This window comes from Piliocolobus tephrosceles, chromosome X (assembly GCF_002776525.5).
Source record: "Piliocolobus tephrosceles isolate RC106 chromosome X, ASM277652v3, whole genome shotgun sequence".
NCBI lineage: Eukaryota > Metazoa > Chordata > Mammalia > Primates > Cercopithecidae > Piliocolobus > Piliocolobus tephrosceles.
In genome coordinates this window covers 67,656,359-67,676,041 of record NC_045455.1, presented here as the reverse complement: position 1 = coordinate 67,676,041, position 19,683 = coordinate 67,656,359, and the positions used below count along the sequence as shown (strand labels likewise).

The 19,683-nt window shown below is 37.4% G+C and overlaps 1 protein-coding gene across 3 annotated transcripts in view; it reads right to left on the bottom strand.

Moving 5' to 3' along the window:
- CAB39L (calcium binding protein 39 like) overlaps window positions 1-19,683 on the bottom strand; it is a 127,952-nt gene that overhangs the window by 91,380 nt on the left and 16,889 nt on the right. For 2 of the 3 annotated variants that reach the window (XM_023187404.3, XM_023187406.3), the window contains exon 4: window positions 5,728-5,762. The exons of the other annotated variant lie outside the window; for it this stretch is intronic. In XM_023187404.3, coding sequence (XP_023043172.1) covers window positions 5,728-5,762 — 35 coding nt within the window. The remainder of the gene's footprint in view (window positions 1-5,727; window positions 5,763-19,683) is intronic. 3 annotated transcript variants of the gene reach the window in all.

The following is a 19,683-nucleotide window of genomic DNA, read 5'->3' as shown; positions in this document are numbered from 1 at the left end:
ACTTGTATTAGAAACTTAATTTTAACATTTAAAAAGCAAGGAAGGTTTTAGAGTACTTATAATTTAAACCATGTAATTTTATGAAAACTTAATGTATTTCTTAATATGGTCTATTTTGAAACTTGGACCAAAATTTGCAGTTATAAAAGGGAAAATTACAAAGAACATAGAAAAATATTGACACCAAAAACAATAGAGCAGCTTAATCATGTATGTGCAAACCAAATGTAATTATTGCCATTAGAAAGGTATTTTTCCCTGTAAGCATTACCGGTCAGAATGCATAACACCTCTTATAAGAATTACAAAGGCTAAAGGCTACAAAAAATTATTAAAGTTATTATACACATATAATTATAGGGTAAAGTATCTTAAAATTATGAAACTCTCTGTAAGGTTTGGGGATGAGGAATTAGGTGGAAAGCTGAGTGTGGGCTCATGGCTGGCAGGCTTAGATGGCATTTGTAGGATTCTTTGGAATTAGGAGGCAATGTATGCAGCTTGGAATACGTGCTGGCTCTGTATGAATGCTAGTCAGATCCTGCTTTGGAGTTCTGTTCCAGTTCCTTAGCCCAAAACACTTTTAGGTTCTCCATCTCCCACTATGTCCCTAATCAAAAGTCTTGGGCCCTTCTACTGACGGATCTCCCAAGTACAGAAGGAACAGAAGTAGTTATTAGACCTATTATTAAGTAATACATTCTTATTCTCTGCAGAATTAAAATCTCTCTAAGAATATAAGCTTAAGTAAGGTGAAAGGTAAATATCTATAAATAGTTGTTTATACCCCTTAAGAAAAAGAAGTCAGTAAAAGTCGGCCTTAAAATATAGATGTCTTGATCTGGTTTATTTAAAGTAGGATTAAAATTTAACTATATTATACAGTTATTTGGTTATTTCTTAGCACCTATTAAATAGGTATCAAAGATGACTAGAGATCAGTCTGCCAATTATTCTTTCAATTAGTAGTTTTATGATTTTTAGAGTTTTATTTCTTCTTTTTAAAGAGATGTTAAATGGAAATAATTCTAAATCACTCAGGGTATGAAGTGTCTAGTATCTTGGGTTATACTCCAAGAGCTGTAGTATAATTAAAGAAATTCAGAATTGATAAAAGTGGTTCTTAGGACAATGGCAAAGTTAATTTAAAATTGGGAGACTCTATATCAATCTACAATGTATTCAAAGGCACAAAGTCAAGTCAAGGACTTTAAAACATATAATTACTAAGATTATTTATGATTGATTGTATATTGAATTCCTATTAAATACCATTCCATGTTTCCAACAGTAAGAGTGAAGAAATCTCATAATCTACAGGAAATTGGGTTGAGTATTCAGAAAGATATTGCCTCAGTAGTGGAACCAAATTAGGTTTACATTAAAGGTTGTTCTGGTCCCTCCTAATAGAGATTAAAAGTAAGCCCTGAAAGGATCATATTATTTCCAAATAACTGCAACCCAGAGTAAAATTTTAAAATATTTATATAAATTTTTTTAAAATCTAGCACACAACAACGTAAAATTCACAATATCTGCCATCCAGTCAAAAATCACCAGGCATGCAAAGCAGCAGGAAAACATAATGCATAAGAAGGAGAAAAATCGATCGTTAGAAACAGAGTTAGAAATGACACAAATAATAGAATTAGTAGTATACAAGGACATTAAAACTATCAAAAATATCCTCCATAAGTTCAAGAAGGTATTAGAAAGATAAGAATGTTAAGGAGAGATATGGCAGATATAAAAAAGATCCAGATCAAATTTCTAAGAATTAAAACTACAATTTCTGAGAAAATATTTATTCTGTTTTATGGAATGAAGTGTTGCCCAACTCTAGAATCACAAATAAGGCCAACTAAGATCTTTAAACAACAACAACAAGAAAAAACCCCTATAAACTCTGGAATGAAAATTACACCAAATGAGATGAATAGCAGACTGCACCCTGCAGAAGAAATGATTAGTAAACTTGGAGACACAGTGACGGAACACATCAAAATAAAGCATTGACAGAAAAAAAGTTTAAAAAAATAAAAATGAACAGAGAATCCCTGAACTATGGGGAAACTTAAAAGAACCTAATGTATACTATATATACTATATAGTATACATACATATACTATATATAGAGTGTATATCTATATCGTATAGTCTTTGGGCCTTGAATAAACATCAGCAGTAGCCAAGAAATAGTTGTTACAGGCCTTGGGCATAACCCAGTACTGTGGTGGCTTCAGGTGTGACCCAGCATTGATCCAGTATAGTCCTGGCAGTGGTGGTCACAAGAGGGCTCCCCTTCCCTCCCCCAGCTGTAGGCAGCTCAGCAAGGAGAGACAGAGAAAGACTCCCTTTGAGGGAAAGTAAGGGAAGAGAACAAGAGACTGTCTGGTAATCCAGGGAATTCTCCTGGATCTTACCCAAGACCACCAAGGCAGTATCTCCTTGTGTCTGCAAGTCACAACATTACTGGGCTTTGAATATCACCTAATGCAAATATGGCTGCAGTGACCAAAGACTTAGATTACAATACTCAATTGTATACTAATACTTTGAAGATTTGGAAAACCTTCTTAAGAAGGACAGATACATTCATCCTTGAGAAGTCTGGAAAAAAAATAATAAAGACAAGTACAAATAAGCCCAGAGTGTGAAGATTGGAAGAAATACCTAACTCTTCAATGCCCAGACACTGACAAACATCCAGAAGCATCAAGACCATCCAGGAAGTCATGACCTCACCAAACCAACTAAATAAGGAACCAGTGACCAGTTCTGGAATGACAGAGATATGTGACCTTCAAGAGAATTCAAAATAGCTGTTTTGAGGAAGCTCAAAGAAATCCAAGATAACACACAGAAGGAATTCAGATATTATCAGATAATATAACAAAAAGACTGAAATAATTAAGAATCAAGCAGAAATTCTGGAGCTGAAAAATTTAATTGACAAACTGAAAAATTCATCAGAGTTTCTCAAAAGCAGAATTGATCAAGCAGCAGAAAAAATTAGTGAGCTTGAAGACAGGCTATCTGAAATGTACAGAGCAGTCAAAAGAAAAAATAATAAAAATAAGGTAGCATGCCTGCGGGATCTAGAAATAGCCTCAAAATGGCAAATGTAAGAGTCATTGGCCTTAAAGCGGAGGTAGAGAGAGAGAATGGGGTAGAGAGTTTATCCAAACAGACAGCAGAGAACTTCCCAAACCTAGAGAAAGATCAACATTCAAGTACGGGAAGGTTATAGAACACTAAGCAGATTTTGCCCCCAAAAAACTACCTTGGGACATCTAATACTCAAACAATGAAAGGTCAAGGATAAAGAAAGAATCCTAAAAGCAGCAAGAGAAAAGAAAATAATAACATATAAAGGAGCTCCAACACATCCGGCAACAGATTTCTCAGTGGAAATGTTACAGGCCAGGAAAGAGCAGTAAGACATATTTGAAGGTCTGAAAGAAAAAACCTTTTATCCTGAAATATTATATCCAGTGAAAATATCCTTCAAACATGAAGCAAAAATAAAGACATTCCCAAACAAAAGCTGAGGGATTTCATCAACCCAGACTTGTCCTACAAGAAAAGCTAAGGGAGTTCTTCAGTCTGAAAGAAAAGGACATTAAGGTACAACAAGAATCATCTGGTCATCTGGGCCAGGCACGGTGGCTCACACCTGTAATCCCAGCACTTTGGGAGGCTACGGCAGGAAGATTTCTTGAGCAGAGAAGTTCAAGAACAGCCTGAATAACATAGCAAGACCTCATCTCTACAAAAAAATCAAAATTAGCCAGAGTTGGTGGCGCATGATTGCACCACTGCACTGCAGCCTGGGTGACAGAGCAAGACCCTGTCAAAAAAGAAAGAAAGAAAGAGGGAATGAAGGGGAAGGGAGATTGTGCCATTGCACTCCAGCCTGGGCTCGAAACTCCATCTCAAAACAAACAAACAAAAACTAGAAATCCAGATTAGGGTCAGATTATGGAGAGACTGAGTGCTAGGTGAATGAGCTAAGTAATTTGTGAACAAAACGGAGCCATGATGTGATCAGAACTTTCCGTAATAAATGTGAATTTACCAATGTATTAAGAAGAATCAAAAGGGCAAAGAAACAGTAGCTGATGAAATTAAAAGTAACTCAGTAGTCTAGGATGACAGTGAGGGTAACCAGACAGTGGGAATAAAAGGACTACAAGAGCATAAGAGAGAACAGGTTTGGTAACTGAAAAAATGTGAATAGTAATTGAGAGACGAGTCAAGATCACAATGCGTTCCCATACCTGTGTGAGAGTAAGCAGGTTATACCTTTAAAACATATAAGAACCACAGAAAGAAAAATAAATTTTATGAAATAGCCAGTTACTTGATATATAACAAGTCCGAGATGCCAGCAAGACTTCTGGATACAAATGCCCACAGGCAGCTGAACATACGGAACTAGAACTTTGAGAGAAAACAGACCAGAGCAATATATCTGGGGGTCATCCATCCTGCCACTGCAGTATGAGAGAGACCAAAAAGAGAGCCAAGGACAAAACTTCAAGAAACATGTATAGGTATTGGTAGAAAAAGGGCAACTGGCTGGGTGTGGTGGCTCACCCCTGTAATCTCAGCACGCTAGGAGGCAAATCACTTAAGTCCAGAAATTCAAGACCAGCCTGGACAACATGGCAAGACCCCTCATCTCTACCAAAAAAGTATATACAAAAATTAGTTGGGTGTGGTGGTGCACTCCTGTGGTTCCAGTTACTCGAGAGGCTGAAGTAGGAGGATCGTTTGAGCCCTGGAGGCAGAGGTTGCAGTGAGCTGAGATTGCACCACCGTGCTCCAGCCTGGGCAACAGAGTGAGACCCTGTCTCAAAAAAAAAAAAAGAAAAAGGCAAATAAAGAAACAGTGGTTAGAGAGGGAGAGGAGAAACTAAAAAGTATGCTATCGTATGACCAAAGAAAAGGGACCTTCGGGAAAAAGAAGCATTTAAAAGTACTTACTACCCAACCCTGTAGTCTAATTTCTAAGTCCCACTTTCAATTCTTACAAAGCAAAAGTATTAGTGGGAAAGGGGCCTTTAGAGAACCACTTGGCACAGAGAAAGGGACTTTTAAGAATTCATATTCCCTAAATTCCTAAAGACATAGACTGGTAGTCAGCAAGACCAAAGACAGGCATGGACCATCAGAGCATACAGCAGTATAGAAAAGCATGAGGCAGGCAGAGGACTCCAGGCCAGCCCTTCTGGGAAACTCGTAACACTAGCTCTGATCTAGGTAGCATACATAGCCCAAATCTCCCATGCCATGCCTAGAACACTGTATGGGAGATTGGAGACTTAGTAGTACCTGACACAACAATAGGATTAGGATTATAAGAGGTTAGGGATGAGGTAATAGAGAAATGAACATATATTACTGTTTCCAAGTGTTGGATATAAAGAATAGAAGGACAGCTTGAAGGGCTTAATAGAAGAGGTTTTTGTTTGCTTAAAAAAAACAAAACAAAACAAAAAAAAAAAAACCACTTTCAACTCTTGGTAGATTGAGTGGGACAGACAGGAGGAAGGTAGAAGATAAGAAGGGGATAATTATTGGGGCATGATCTTTGAGATTACAATGGAAGGGATCAAGAACATAAGTGGAATAATATATATTTTTCTAAAATGAGAAGGAGGAGAAAGCATGAGTAGAGACTGCCCAGGGAAAGAGGAATGAAGTTAGGAAGCACATGCTTACCTCAGTTTTCTCAGAAAAGCAGGACTCACCATCATCTGAACAAAACAAAGGTAGAGTAAGAGAATATGTGTTTGAGCAGAGTGAAAATTGGTCTTACCAGAAAACCCACATGTGACTGGGTGCAGTGGCTCATGCCTGTAATCCTAAGCACTTTGGCAGGAGGCAGGAGGATCCCTTGAGTCCAGGAGTTCAAGACCAGCCTGGGCAACATAGGGAGACCCTCTCCCTATTTAAAATAAAATAAAATAAAATAATCCACATAAATACAGTAAGAAGAAAAGCTAAAAGGTGTGACTCATGTACACCAAATCCTAAGTTTAACAGTTAAAATTCCGCTTATATCCATACAATTCCACTTATATCTAAACAATATAACAACACTAAGTGAAATACTGTACATGCTATGATTTTCCACCAACTGCCCAATTTAAGGAATAACAAAGGATGAGGTTAAGAAACAGATCTTGGAGTCCCGAGATTCAATATATAGCTAGCATCATAACAACAACATGGGCTTAGTGCCATAACCACAGGCAGATGGTGATACTAATAATTCCCATATTTCCCTGTCCTTCTTTGCTGGATCCATGTTCTGTTTTCTCCACGACTGGTGCTTTCATGAAAAGTTCTTGCTGGAGTCAGTTAAGAACACAAGATACCTTTTAGTAAAAGAACAATTCCCACCCTGTTGAGAACTGATGCACATTCTCTTTTTATGAGGTGTGTCATACTCCAATTTTCCAAGTTTTTACACATTTTCACTTTTCTACAAATTTTTGAAACCAGAACTATACAAAAATTGTATGTTGGAAAATCATCTTATTACTGTTATAAATCTTTAACAGTACAACTTGTAAGCTGGTGCTCTGAAGCCAAGAAGAAAAACAGGATCTAAAGAGAACACAGAAAGAAAGGACAGAGAAAGAAGCAGGCTGAGTGAAGGGACAGAAAACCTTGAGTTATAAATAACTTGGTTTAAAATGTCAAGGGAAACTAGTCTCAAAGTGTCTCTTTCTACAGGGTTATAAAGCTTTTTAATAATGAAAGTACTTCAGATGGCAATTTTCAGAGTCAAAGCCATTTATGGCAAACAAACACATAGCATTGGTAATATAACATATTCAGGTAATTTACTGAATGGAAAAATCTCTGTGGAATTCATCCAGTAATTATAGTGGATTCTATTTATAAAACATATTTTAGCACAAATCTGAAGACTTATAAAACATGATCTAGCATAGGAGAAATGATTATACTCCTTTAATAACTATTAATCACAGAAAAATTTTAATAACTGTAACCACAGAATGGCATCTTGTTTTACAAATAAAATACAAACCAGTGTACTGTTCTAGCTATGCTGATTCTAGAAATGTCTTTTTACCTTTTAATTTTAAATTAAATGTCCATTAAAAAAGTATTTTTTATTTCCTATGCTTCCCTAATTATTTTAAAATCCCAGTCTGGTGCAATGACTTGTATCTGTAATCCCAGCACTTTGGGAGGCTGAGGCTGGTGGACTGCTTGAGTCCAGGAGTTTGAGACCAGCCTGGGCAACATAGTGAGACTTCGTCTCTACCAAAAATACAAAAAATTTGCTGGGTGTGGTGGTGTGTGCCTGTAATCCACCACAGGAGGCTGAGGTGGGAGAATCTCTTGAGCCTTGGAGGCAGAGGTTGCAGTGAGTCGAGATTACGCCACTGCACTCCAGCCTGGGCAACAGAGAGAGACCATCTTGAGGAAAAAAAAAAGACAATCCCCCGCCTTCCTCTTCTCTAATTCCACTTCCCAAGGCTAAACACTATTCAAAGCGCTATCCTTCCAGACCTTTTTTCCAGGCCTACATAGATATATGTATTTGTTTGAATACACACCAAGGTAATTTTTAAATGAGATAATACTATACACACTGCATTATAATTTCTTTCTTTATAGTAGATCTTGGATTTCTCTACATTTGGTAGCTCTATTTCATTCTTTTAAAAGTGCTGCTTGGTTGCAAAGTAGATGCACTTGGCACCGTATATCCCAAGGATGACCCTGAATGCAGTTCACAGTTCCAAGCTAAGGAATCTAGGATAGGTTGGAGATCCATTCCTTATCTATGAGGAACATTTGAGCCCCCAGCCTGGCTCATGGAACACAGGGCATAGAGGGCATCGAGATCCTTTGTTTTGGGTTAAATGAAGGTTACCAGGTGGGGTTGTTAGGGAGAAGGCATTAAGTGAAAATGCTGTGTAAACTGCGTGACTGTTGCAAGCAGTTGTTTCTCTTGCCCAGCCCGCTGCCACTGGACTCTCTCCCCTGTATGTAAACTCCCCCCAAAACCCTCTGTCTCCTTTGCTGGCTCTGGGTCTCTTTGGCCTCTAGAACCTGGTGCCATCCTCACTGGAGTTGATAGGGGTTCAGCACAAATTGGTGTTCCTTAATATTGCTGTACCACAGTTTGTTTAGCCACTTCTCTATATATAGACATTTAGGTAGGTGAGGGTGTTGTTTTTTGTTTTTGTTTTGCTATCTTATAATCTATTTTAAAATTAGTCACTGATAACATAAACAAATCAGAATTTAAAAACACAATGTTAATTCTCCTTGGAAAAAAGCTATAAAGTGATTATTGTATTATTCTAATAATACAGATAAATAAAATTTACCTTTGCCATTTAAAAAAATGGGAAAAAACACAATTACTTTTGCACAAATCTAATAATGAGCACTTTTTTCATTTTAAATATTTTGGTTTCTGAGAGTTGATAAACATGCAAAAGCTGTCATTGGTTTCAATATAATGTTATCAATAATTCTGAAAATTTACACATGCAACTAATTTTCAAATTAACTGCCCATTATGGCTTTTGGATATGCACTGGATACCCAGTGTGTTTGAGGGCTAAATCTCACTAATTCTCCGCTATTACTCAATTACATTAAGCCAGCAGTCTCCAGCGTTTTTGCACCAGAGGATGGTTTTGTGGAAAGCAATCCTTCCACGGACCTGGGGGTGCAGGGTTGGGATGCAGGGAACGGTTTCGGGATGAAACTGTTGTATCTTAGGTCATCAGGCATTAGATATTCATAAGGAGCCTGCAACCTAGATCCCTCACATGCACAGTTCACAGTAGGGTTTGTGCTCTCTATGAGACTCTAATTCAACCACTGATCTGACAGGAAGCGGAATTCAGGTGGTAATGCTCACCAGCCAGCCACTCACCTCCTGCCGTGCTGCCTGGTTCCTAACAAACCATGGACAGGTACAGGTCTGCAGCCCAGGGGTAAGGGACCCCTGCATTAAGCAACTCTTAATTGTTGTTTTCAGAAGAGTAGTGTGGTACTAGGTACTCTAAGGAATTCAAAAGAGGTCTGTGACAAAAGATCTGTCTTCAAGGAGCTTGTACAACTTTTGTTGGGGGGGGAACCCCTTAGCTATCTATACAAAATAATTACACCTGAATACAAAGTTTTGAAGAAAATACAAAAGGAAGAAGAAACATGCAAGGGAACAAGGTATATTTTACCTTATTTTATCATAAGGTAAAATATAGAGATTACCAAAGTGAGGAAAGAAAACAAGTAAGCGAAAGAAATGGGACTTTTTTAATTGTACAAAAATCATAGACTTTATAAATTCTTCTAACAACATATTTCCTGAAGACTTGTTAGCAAATACCTAAGAAATGGGAATTTAGATGCACTCTGAAAAAGTACTAGGATTTGGATATAGTGAGATAGAAAAAGGAGCATCATTCCAGCATAGGAAAATACTTTTAGCAAAAATTCGAAGACTGGAATGAAAGTAGAAAAAGGACAGAAAGAGAGGTAGGGAAATGGGGGAAAAGAAATTTGTGGTTAAAGGGGAAATACATAGGGAAGTTTTTGAGGTGGAGTAATGGATAGGGAGGGCACATATATTTGTTGTCAAAGGAATAAGCCTGGAGAGAGGTAAAAAGCTGTTCCCTGCACACCTCGCCCAACACGTTTTGGTCCCATTTCAACCAATACTCACCCTCTTCACTGGCTTCTACAAGAAATCCAGATACACCAAGTATTTCCTGGCTTTCGTAAGTTTTTATTTGTGAAGTCACAGTGAAGTGTCACAATACACAACATAGCATTTCTCAAGAGTTCCTATTCATTTCCTGCTGGATCTTCCCTGTGCCTTTCAAGTTTTTCTTCCATTTTTTAAACAGAAAATTTAAACTCTATCTCAGCTTCTAGTTCCAAATATGTATTCCTAACTCATCTTAAACCTCAACAAAACAGAGTCTTCCAATGGCCAGGACATAACTCCTTAAAAGACAATTTAACAACCGTCTCCAAACACTTGAACAAACCCTTTGTGGATTCAACATTCATCACAAATGAATTATCCAGGCTTTTCTTTCAAACAAATTCTGCATTTTCTATACAATTCTTCATGCTTACTAAAAGATTAACAATTTCTCCACTGGGATAGAGTCAAAACTGCAGATGAAAGATTTGCCTTAGTAACAAGAAGTATAACTTTTATAAAAAACAGAATCATTCTTTTCAAGAAATAGAGGTAGCAACAGTTTTTAAAATTAAATAAGAACTAGAAGAATGTAGTGAGACAGAATCTCATATACCGCTGAGTAGAACAAAATCCACAGGAACCTTTCTTGAAACAATTTACCAGAATACTCATGCTTTTTAACATACTAATTCTACTAACAAAAAGCTATCCTGAGAAAATAGTCACAGATGGCTAGATGTTCAATGATGTTATTGCAATGTTATTTACAAAGGAAAGCCAAGAGTATCTACAAAATGGAAATAGTTGAATAAATTATGTTATGCTACCATCTTAGAATATTATAGAGATATAAAAACATTTTAAGTGCCATATATATTCATATAATAAAACATGTTAAGTAAAAATCAAGAAATAGGACTAATACTTCAAATTCATTTTAAAATTATATATATATATACACAAAATTATGTGTGTGTGTACAGAGACATGCATAATTTTATATAGATAAAAGACTAGAAGGAAATACAACAAAATTTTAACACTAATTTTCTCTGGGTAGTAAGATTACAGATTTTTTTTTCTTCTTTATAATTTGCTGTAACAATCAAATTTTCTACAATAGCATTTATAAGTTGAAATTTTGTTTTAAAAAAGAAGCAGCTTTGTTTCCCCATTAAGTAGACATTTAAAAAAATGTGGGCTTGCTGGGCAGTGCGGCTCATGCCTTTAATCCCAGCACTTTGGAAAGCCGAGGTGGAGGTGGATCACTTGAGGTCAGGCGTTTGAGACCACCTTGGCCAACATGGTGAAACCCTGTCTCTACTAAAAATACAAAAAACTAGCTGGGTGTAGTGGTGGATGCCTGTGGTCCTAGCTACTTGGGAGGCTGAGGTGGGAGAATCACTGAAGCCTGGGAAGTTGAGGCTGCAGCTAGCCGAGATCATGCCACCACACTCCAGTCTGGGTAACAGAGCAAGACCCTGTCTCTCAAAATTTTAAAAATAAAAATAAAACATGTGGCCAGGTGCGGTGGCTCACATCTGTAATCCCAGCACTTTGGGAGGTCGAGGCGGGTGGATCATGAAGTCAGAAGTTCGAGACTAGCCTGGCCAACATGGTGAAACCCTGTCTCTACTAAAAAATATACAAAAATTAGCTGGGTGTGGTGGCGCTAATCCCAGCTACTCGGGAGGCTGAGGCAGGAGAATCACTTGAATCTGGGAGGCAGAGGTTGCAGTGAGCCAAGATCATGCCACTGCACTCCAGTCTGGGTGACAGAGCAAGACTCCATCTCGAAAAAATAAATACATAAATAAAATAAAATTTAAAATGTGGGCTCTGATTATTTATAATCTATACACTCTACACTATGGTACTGGTGAAGCATACAGACTTCTGAGTTTCCATTATAACCTCATGTTGAGTAAAGTTTTAAGTGCACAGGAAGGGTGCTGATTTGGACCTCATACAGAACAACTTTAATGACACTAGAATGTGAGCTAGTGGATGGCGAGGTGCATCTAAACTGGGTTGTAGTGAGGGTAGAACATGTCACTCTGTTACTGGTTTTAGAACAAGTAGAGACCAGTGGCCTATAATTCCAAATAGAAGAACTATTGCCCCTCTACAGAATGTGCTTTCAAACCTTACCCCAACCCACAATAAAAAATATGGCTAACACAAAAACCCCAGTAACAAGCTAACATCCATGCAAATAAAGCAAAAGTTTCACAACTGCTCTTACCACATCTGATGCAGTCTGATATTGTCTATGCCAATTAATTTAATATTTTGAAAATGTGGATTGCAGCTCACCAAACTGATTTTATGACCCTCTAGTGAGTGGAAAGCCACAGTTTGAACAATGCTGACAAGGAGACAGTGCTCTTCCCCTGGACCTGTAGGAACTATGTAACGGAGTATCCAGTCATGAAGAAAACTGGCTCTGGAGCCTCCTGCCTGACTTCACGTACTGACTCTGCAACTCACAAGGTGCCTGGACAAATTAGTTAACCTCTCTGGGCCCCCATTTCCTCATATGTAAAGTGGAAATAATGTACCTATGTCATAGGATTATTATAAGGATTAAATGAATTAATATATACATATAAAGTACTCAGAACAGTGCCTGGTACACAGTGAGCACAGTATAAATATTAGCTAAGATTATTATTATTATTAATGTGCCTGCTGAGGAGGAAAAACACACACTGAGAATTAGGTAACATGTAAGAGAAAGTCAAGAGGTCCTACATATCCTCATGCTCTTGTTAGAAGCAGAAAAAGAAAACTGATAATCTCAAAATCTTCTACATAGAACCAAGCAAATGTTAGTCTATATTAATTTCGTGTTTCTCTTTGATGCCTAAATAGATATTCAAACTAGATCTCACAGTTTATGTTGGCATATAAAATCTCACTGGCTCTTATCTGAACCCAATCCACTCCTGATTAAGATAATGGTCGGATAGTAATCCATTCCTGATTAGTGCTGAATAGTTAATTTTAAGATAGTGAGCACTTTATATTACAATTTTTAAAATAGCCTTATTGGGGTATCATTTACATACCACAAAATTACATTGTTTGAGTGTACCAGCCAATGATTTTAGGGGATTGAGGAGAGTTGTGTAATTCAATTTCAACGCTGCAATTCAATTTCAGAACACTTCCTTTACTCCTATTTGTATCATCTGCCTACTTGCAGTCTGCTTATTTTAAATGAGGAAAACAATCATGCATTTCCAGGCCATCCAAAAACGCCAACTAATTCCCACAAATATGACTAACATATCCAACTTAACTATTTAACACTACTGTATCAGATAGAAATTACATTTTCCTTCTACAGTGAAGCCAACATGTCCTATAATGAAAATAAACAATATAATAATATGTTAATGGTATTAAAATATTATCTAAATTGGACTCAGGCACCTGGCAGAAGCAAATTAACAGAATCAAAATAACAGAAGCAAATAACAAGCAAAAACCTTCAGGGAAAGGGAAGAGAAAATAACGATAAAACACACCTTCGGGAGCTAAAGAGGATGGGGAGATTCTATCAGGGGAAAGACTGAAATAAAACTGTAACAGCCTCTCATGTTCTCCCAAGAAGTTTTCAGCAGTGCTTACAGGCAGAATTCTTATCCCATGTTTTTAATCCAGAAAGTAAAATTTGAGTAAAAAAAAAAAACCCTGCAAGTCATTATGCTAAATACTCAGAAAGTGAGAATACCCACTAGGATGGCTATAATGAAAAAGACATACTAAGCACTGGCAAAAATGCAGAGAAACTGAAACTCTCAAACATTGCTGGTAGAAATGTAAAATGGTACAGCTGCTTTAGAAGCAGGTCAATAGTTCCTCAGAAATTAAACTCAGTCACCGTATAACCCAGCAATCCCATTCCTAGGTTTATATCCAAGAGAAACGAAAACATACACCCATACAAAAACTTATATATGAATGTTCAGAGCATTATCCATAATACCCCAAAGGTAGGAAAAAAAAACAACAAATGTCCATTAACTGCTGAATGGATAAATGTGGTACATTCATAAAATGGAACATTATTTGGTAAAAAAAAGGAATGAAGTTCTGATACATAATACAATACGGGTGAAAACACTACACTAGGAAGCCAGTCTCAAAAGGTCACATATTGTATGATTCCATTCATATAAAATGTCCAGAATAGGCAAATCCAGAGACATAAAATAGGTTCATAGTTGCCTAGAGTTAGGAGAGTTGAGAGGAAAGGGGAAGTGACTGCTAAAGTTACAGAGCTGCTTTGCAGGGTGACGAAAGAGTTCTAAAATAATTGTGATGATAGTTACATAACTGTGAACATACTAAAAACTACTGACTTGTACACTTCAATGGGTGTTCTAGACTTCTAGAATATATTAATTCTATCTCAATAAAGCAAACACTTTTTTTTTTTTTTGAGACAGAGTCTCGCTCTGTCACCCAGGCTAAAGTTGCAGTGGCATGATCTCAGCTCACTGCAACCTTCCCCTCCTGGGTTCAAGCAATTCTTCTGCCTCCTGAGTAGCTGGGATTACAGACATGTGTAACCATGCCTGGCTAATTGTATTTTTAGTAGAGCCCGGGGTTTCACCATGTTGGCCAGGCTGGTCTCAAACTCCTGACCTCAAGTGATCCACCCACCTAGACCTCCCAAAGTGCTGGGATTACAGGCGTGAGCCACCGCGCCTGGCCAATTTATTGCTCTTTATTGAAGATTTTCTATAAACTTGGATTTTAAACCACTCTAAGCCACTCTTGAGTTACTCTTCTCTCATGTGAACTGCACTGCAACATTACTAAATGTGCTTGTTTCTCTCTTGTTCATTTATTTTTTGCTGCAGGAGTCTGTCCCAACTACGAACTTAGTAAGTTGAGGAAAATTATTATTTCTCCCTTTCACTTAGAAGAAGCCATTTCTTAATTTTAGCATCATTTACTGTTTGGAGAGGTGACATGGTCAAAACCATCAAGTCTCAGCTCCGTCAGGTTTATCAATCCTTTCTTTAGCATACTTGCCCCTCTCACTCTTTATACATAAACCAGGTGGCACCTTCAAGTCTAGTTGGAAATCTTCTTAGCTACAGTACTCAGTTCATTATGCGCATTCTAGTTTCTACATTACTACAGATGACAGTGTTGCTTTATAAAGCTTATGCTACTACATTAGAAGGATCCCCTTTCCTCCAGTTTCTAACAAGATTCTCCCCGCTTTCCTTTAAGCCCTTCCTGGCAACCTCACCAAAAAACATGAGACTACAGTTTCTCCAAGATACTTTAGGTTTACACTGACAGTGTCTTCAATGTCCATCCACCTTTCATCCACTACCAAGTTCTAAAGCCATGCCCACTTAAAATATTTGTCGCTGGGCACCACGGCTCCTATGGGATTGTTCCCAAAGCAATCCCAGCACTTTGGGAGGCCAAGGCAGGAGGATCACTTAAGCCTAGGAGTTTGAGACCACCCCTGGGCAACACAGTAAGACCGCATCTCTACAAGAAACAAAAGAATTAGCTGGTGGTGGTGCACACTTGTACTCCCAGCTACTTGGAAGACTGATATGGGAAGACTGCTTTAGCCCAGGAAGTCAAGCCTGCAGTGAGCTGTGATAGCATCACTGCACTCCAGCCTGGGCAATAGCACAAGACCCTAGCTCACAAAAAAAATTGTTGACATCACTTGTCTTACTTCATTTGAACTGCTATCTCAGAATAACATAGATGGGTGGCTTATAAACAATATAAATTTATTTCTCACAGTTCTGGAGGCTGGAAAGCCCAAGATGCAGGTGCCAGCAGATTTAGTGTCCAGTGAGGGCCCACTTCCTCGTTCCCAGATGGCCATCTTTTCGCTGTATCCTCACATAGTGGAAGGCGAAACAAGCTCTCTCTGGACTCTTACAAGGACACTAATCTTATTCATGACAGCTGCACCCTCATGACTTAATAACCTCCTAAAGGCCCCATGTCCAAATACCATCTAATTAGGGATTATGTTTCAACACAGGAATTCTGTGGGGACACAGTCTACTGCATCAATCAACCTCTAGTGCCAGTATCAAATTAGTTGTCTACTGTGTAACAATTATCCAAAACTTGTAAGCTTAAAACACATAGCTTAAGATTTATTATTTCACATAGTTTCTGAGAGTCAGGAATCCAGGAGTAGTGAGCTAAATGGTTCTGACTCAAATGTCAGCCTCAGGCAGGGATGCAATCATCATGAAGTTTGACTGGAGCTGGAAGAAGGACTATTGGCTACTGGCTAGAGGCTTTGGTTCTTTGCTGTTTGGGCCTCTCCACAGGGATGCTCACTTGGCTAGCTGCTCCTGGAGCAAGTGATCAGCAAAAGTGTGATAAAGATGGAAACTGCAATGTCTTTCAGAATCTGGTCTTAAACTTAACATTTTGCTGTTTTTTATTGGTCACACAGACCAGTCTTGGCACAGTATAGAAGAAGAATGAATCCACAGGGCACAAATACCAGGAGGTGGTGGGGGCCATCTTCGAGGCTGGCTGCTACAGTGGCTTGGCAATTCCAGGAAGAGTCTCATTTACAACATCCAAATAAGGAAGGAAAGAAACAGGGAGGGAAAGGGGGGAGCTTCTTCACATAACCTCTCTTTTCTTAGGGGAAAATATTGTTCAGGGAGCTCTCCAGTAAACTTCTATATCTCTTTGGCCTGAAGAGGATAAAACAGTTACCTACTAAGTACAAAGGAGTCTAGAAAAATGAGTATCTGGCATTTTTATGCCTCAATCATAAAAAGAAAGCAGGAAAGTAGGAGGTTGGTATGACTTTTGCAAAGACAATCAATGGTCTGCCACAAAAGTTAAGTAAAAAGCATAGCAAAGATAAATGAGTCAATGATTAAAACCACATATTTTGAATATATATTTCTAAATTCCAGAAATTAAATGGTTTACCTCAAAGATATCTGAAAATTTGTTTTTGATACAAATGTAAACAAAAAATGCTAAATTAATATTCCTCACTATAATTATATAGCATTTTATAATACCCAGACTGTTCATATATGTATTCTTTACAATAGCCTTGAAAGAAAAATAAAGCAAATATTATTATGTTAGTCCCACTTTACAGATAAGAAACATGAATCAATGGTATGACCATAGCTTATTGCAGCCTTCAATTCCTGGCCTAGAGTGATGCTCCTGCCTCAACCTTTCTAGTAGCTGGCCCTACAGGCATGCCACCATACTGGCTAACTTTTAAAATTTTTTTTAGAGATGAAGTCTTACTATGTTGACCAAGCTGCTCTTGAATTCCTGACCTAAAGCAGTCCTCCTGCCTCACCCTCTCAAGTAGCTGAAATTACAGGCATGAGCCACTGCACCCAGCAAAAAGTTATCATTTTTGACAACACTAATACTATAGTAAGTTGCTTAACCCACTATCACTGACATTAGGTTATTTCCCATTTGTCACTCCCATGGTCAATCCTATCAAAATATTTTCATGCATTATTTTTCCCTCCTTACTTAGTTTATTTCATTAGGAAAAAATACCACAAATTGGTTGACTGGGTCAAAACATACATACATTTTTAGAATTTTGCTATATGCCAATTTCTAAAAGCAATTTAACATAGTTTAGTTAACTAAAGATGCTATCAGCATGAGTATACCATGAGGTTCACCAAAACCTCACCATCCCCAATACCTTGCTGAATTCTTGCTTATTTAGAACGAAATAAAATGTTCTAATGTTCTCTTATTGTTTTAATTTGCATCTGATTACTTGTGGGATCGAACACTCCTTTTTGTGTTTTTTACTTTCTTCTTATGAGAACTATAAATTTATATCTGTATTTAATTTACTAGAGTCTTGAGATTTCTCTTATAAAATTTAATAAGTTCTTTATTTCTCATAAACATGCTGTTATTTGGTTCAAATATTTCTTCTAATGTTACCTTTTTTATTTTGGTTTTACCAACATTCGTTTGTACAAAAAATGTTATACAATAATTCTATTCTATAAAATGCTCTTCAGTGTTTTGTTTTGTTTTGTTTTTTTCACTCCAAAATGGAAAAGTTACCAGCTGTCCACAAAGTTGATAAACACGCTACCAGCTATAATACTTATTCTCCTTTTAATCAGCCTGGGGTTTATTTTGATCTATGATATTCAATTTAAATTTCGTTGCAGAATTCAAAAATTGTACTTAACTAAAGATGCCCTTTTGCATGCTGCTAACTGCTATAGATAGTTGGGCGGATTAAGATAACCCAAATAATGTGGAACTACTATAAATAATATAAATGCTGTGAATTTAACTATAAAATCTGCTACAGGAAATCAGTAAGGCATGTGTAAACATTACCTAAAAGAGACAAAACAGCTCCCAGACCCACACAAAGTGGTTATAACCTAATTGAAAGTGCTCTAACATTATCTATTTTAGAAGACGAATGGGTCGTTCAGAAGGGGCACTGGTCAGCCATTGGCGTATAGGGCAGGGGAAAAAGTTACTGGGTTTTTCTCCTTTTTCAATTAATTCTTCCTACTAACTATACATTTCTTTTTTCAAGAATCATTTTCAAGAGGTTTTTAGCTTCCTGTGTTTGTTATGTGGTACTCCCACTCTCCTTTATTTAAGAAGTTAATGATTTTAGTTATTTCTTATTTTATCCTAGAGATTAAACTTTTTCTCAAGTACACTCTAGGTGAGTTGTCTGGTCTCAGGGTCTGGATGTTTCTGATCTGGAGGTGAGACAGGTATTGATATGGCTGCCTAAGGCTATCTTTGCTGATGTTATCAAATCTTTGAATCCTAATTCGTAATTCCTGTTAATACTGCAAGTGTCATACCTGTTCTCTTCATATTTTCATAGAATTGCACTGAAAGGCTTAATGGTCATATAATCCAAATAGAAACTCAATCTGCAAGCCTTTCACATGAATTATTATCAAGACATGCTCCTCTATTCACTATTTCTATTTTCTGGCTTTATTTCTTTAAAAAGTGTTCTGTTAAGAAATAATTAACAATAAGCTGCACATATTTAAAGTGTACAACTCAAAAAGTTTGGACATATGTGTATTTACCCGTGAAACCATCATCACATCAACATAGTGAACCTCCTAAATCTTTCCTGACCCTCTGAATTCCTTTCCTCCCTTCCCTTGCTGTCCCCTCTGCATTTGCTATGCTTCCATTGCTATACTTACATTTTTCAGAATTTTTAATAAGTGTAATATATTCTTTTTTGTCTGGCTTATTTCACATAGCATAATTGTTCTGGGGTTCATCCACTTTGTTACAAATATTGCTGAGGAGTATTCCATTGTATAGATATACCACAATTTTGTTATTCAATTAGCTGTTGATAACCACTTTGGCAAACAGTTTTAGCAGTTTCTTAAAAAATAAAAAAAGGCTGAGCGTGGTGGCTCATGCCTGTAATCCCTGCACTTTGGGAGGTCGAGGTGGGCAGATCACTTGAGGTCAGGAGTTCCAGACCAGCCTGGCCACCATGGTGAAACCCCGTCGCTACTAAAAATACAAAAATTACCTGGGCTTGATCACAGAAGTAGCACACTTCTGTAATCCCAGCTACTTATGAGGCTGAGGCAGGAGAATTGCTTGAACCTGGGAGGTAGAGGTTGCAGTGAGCCAAAATTGCACCACTGCACTCCAGCCTGGACAACAGAGTGAGACTCTGTCTTAAAAAAAATAAAAATAAAAAATAAAAAAATCTACCTACCATTCCATTCCTAGGAATTCACTCAAAAGAAAAGAATGCATATGTCCATATAAAAACTTATACATGAAGATTCATAGGATCTTTATCTGTATTAGCTAAACATTAGAAACAATTCATCTCCATCTACACATGCATAAACAAATTGTGGTATATTCATAAAGTGACATACTATTTGGCAATAAAAAGGAATAAACTATTAATATAT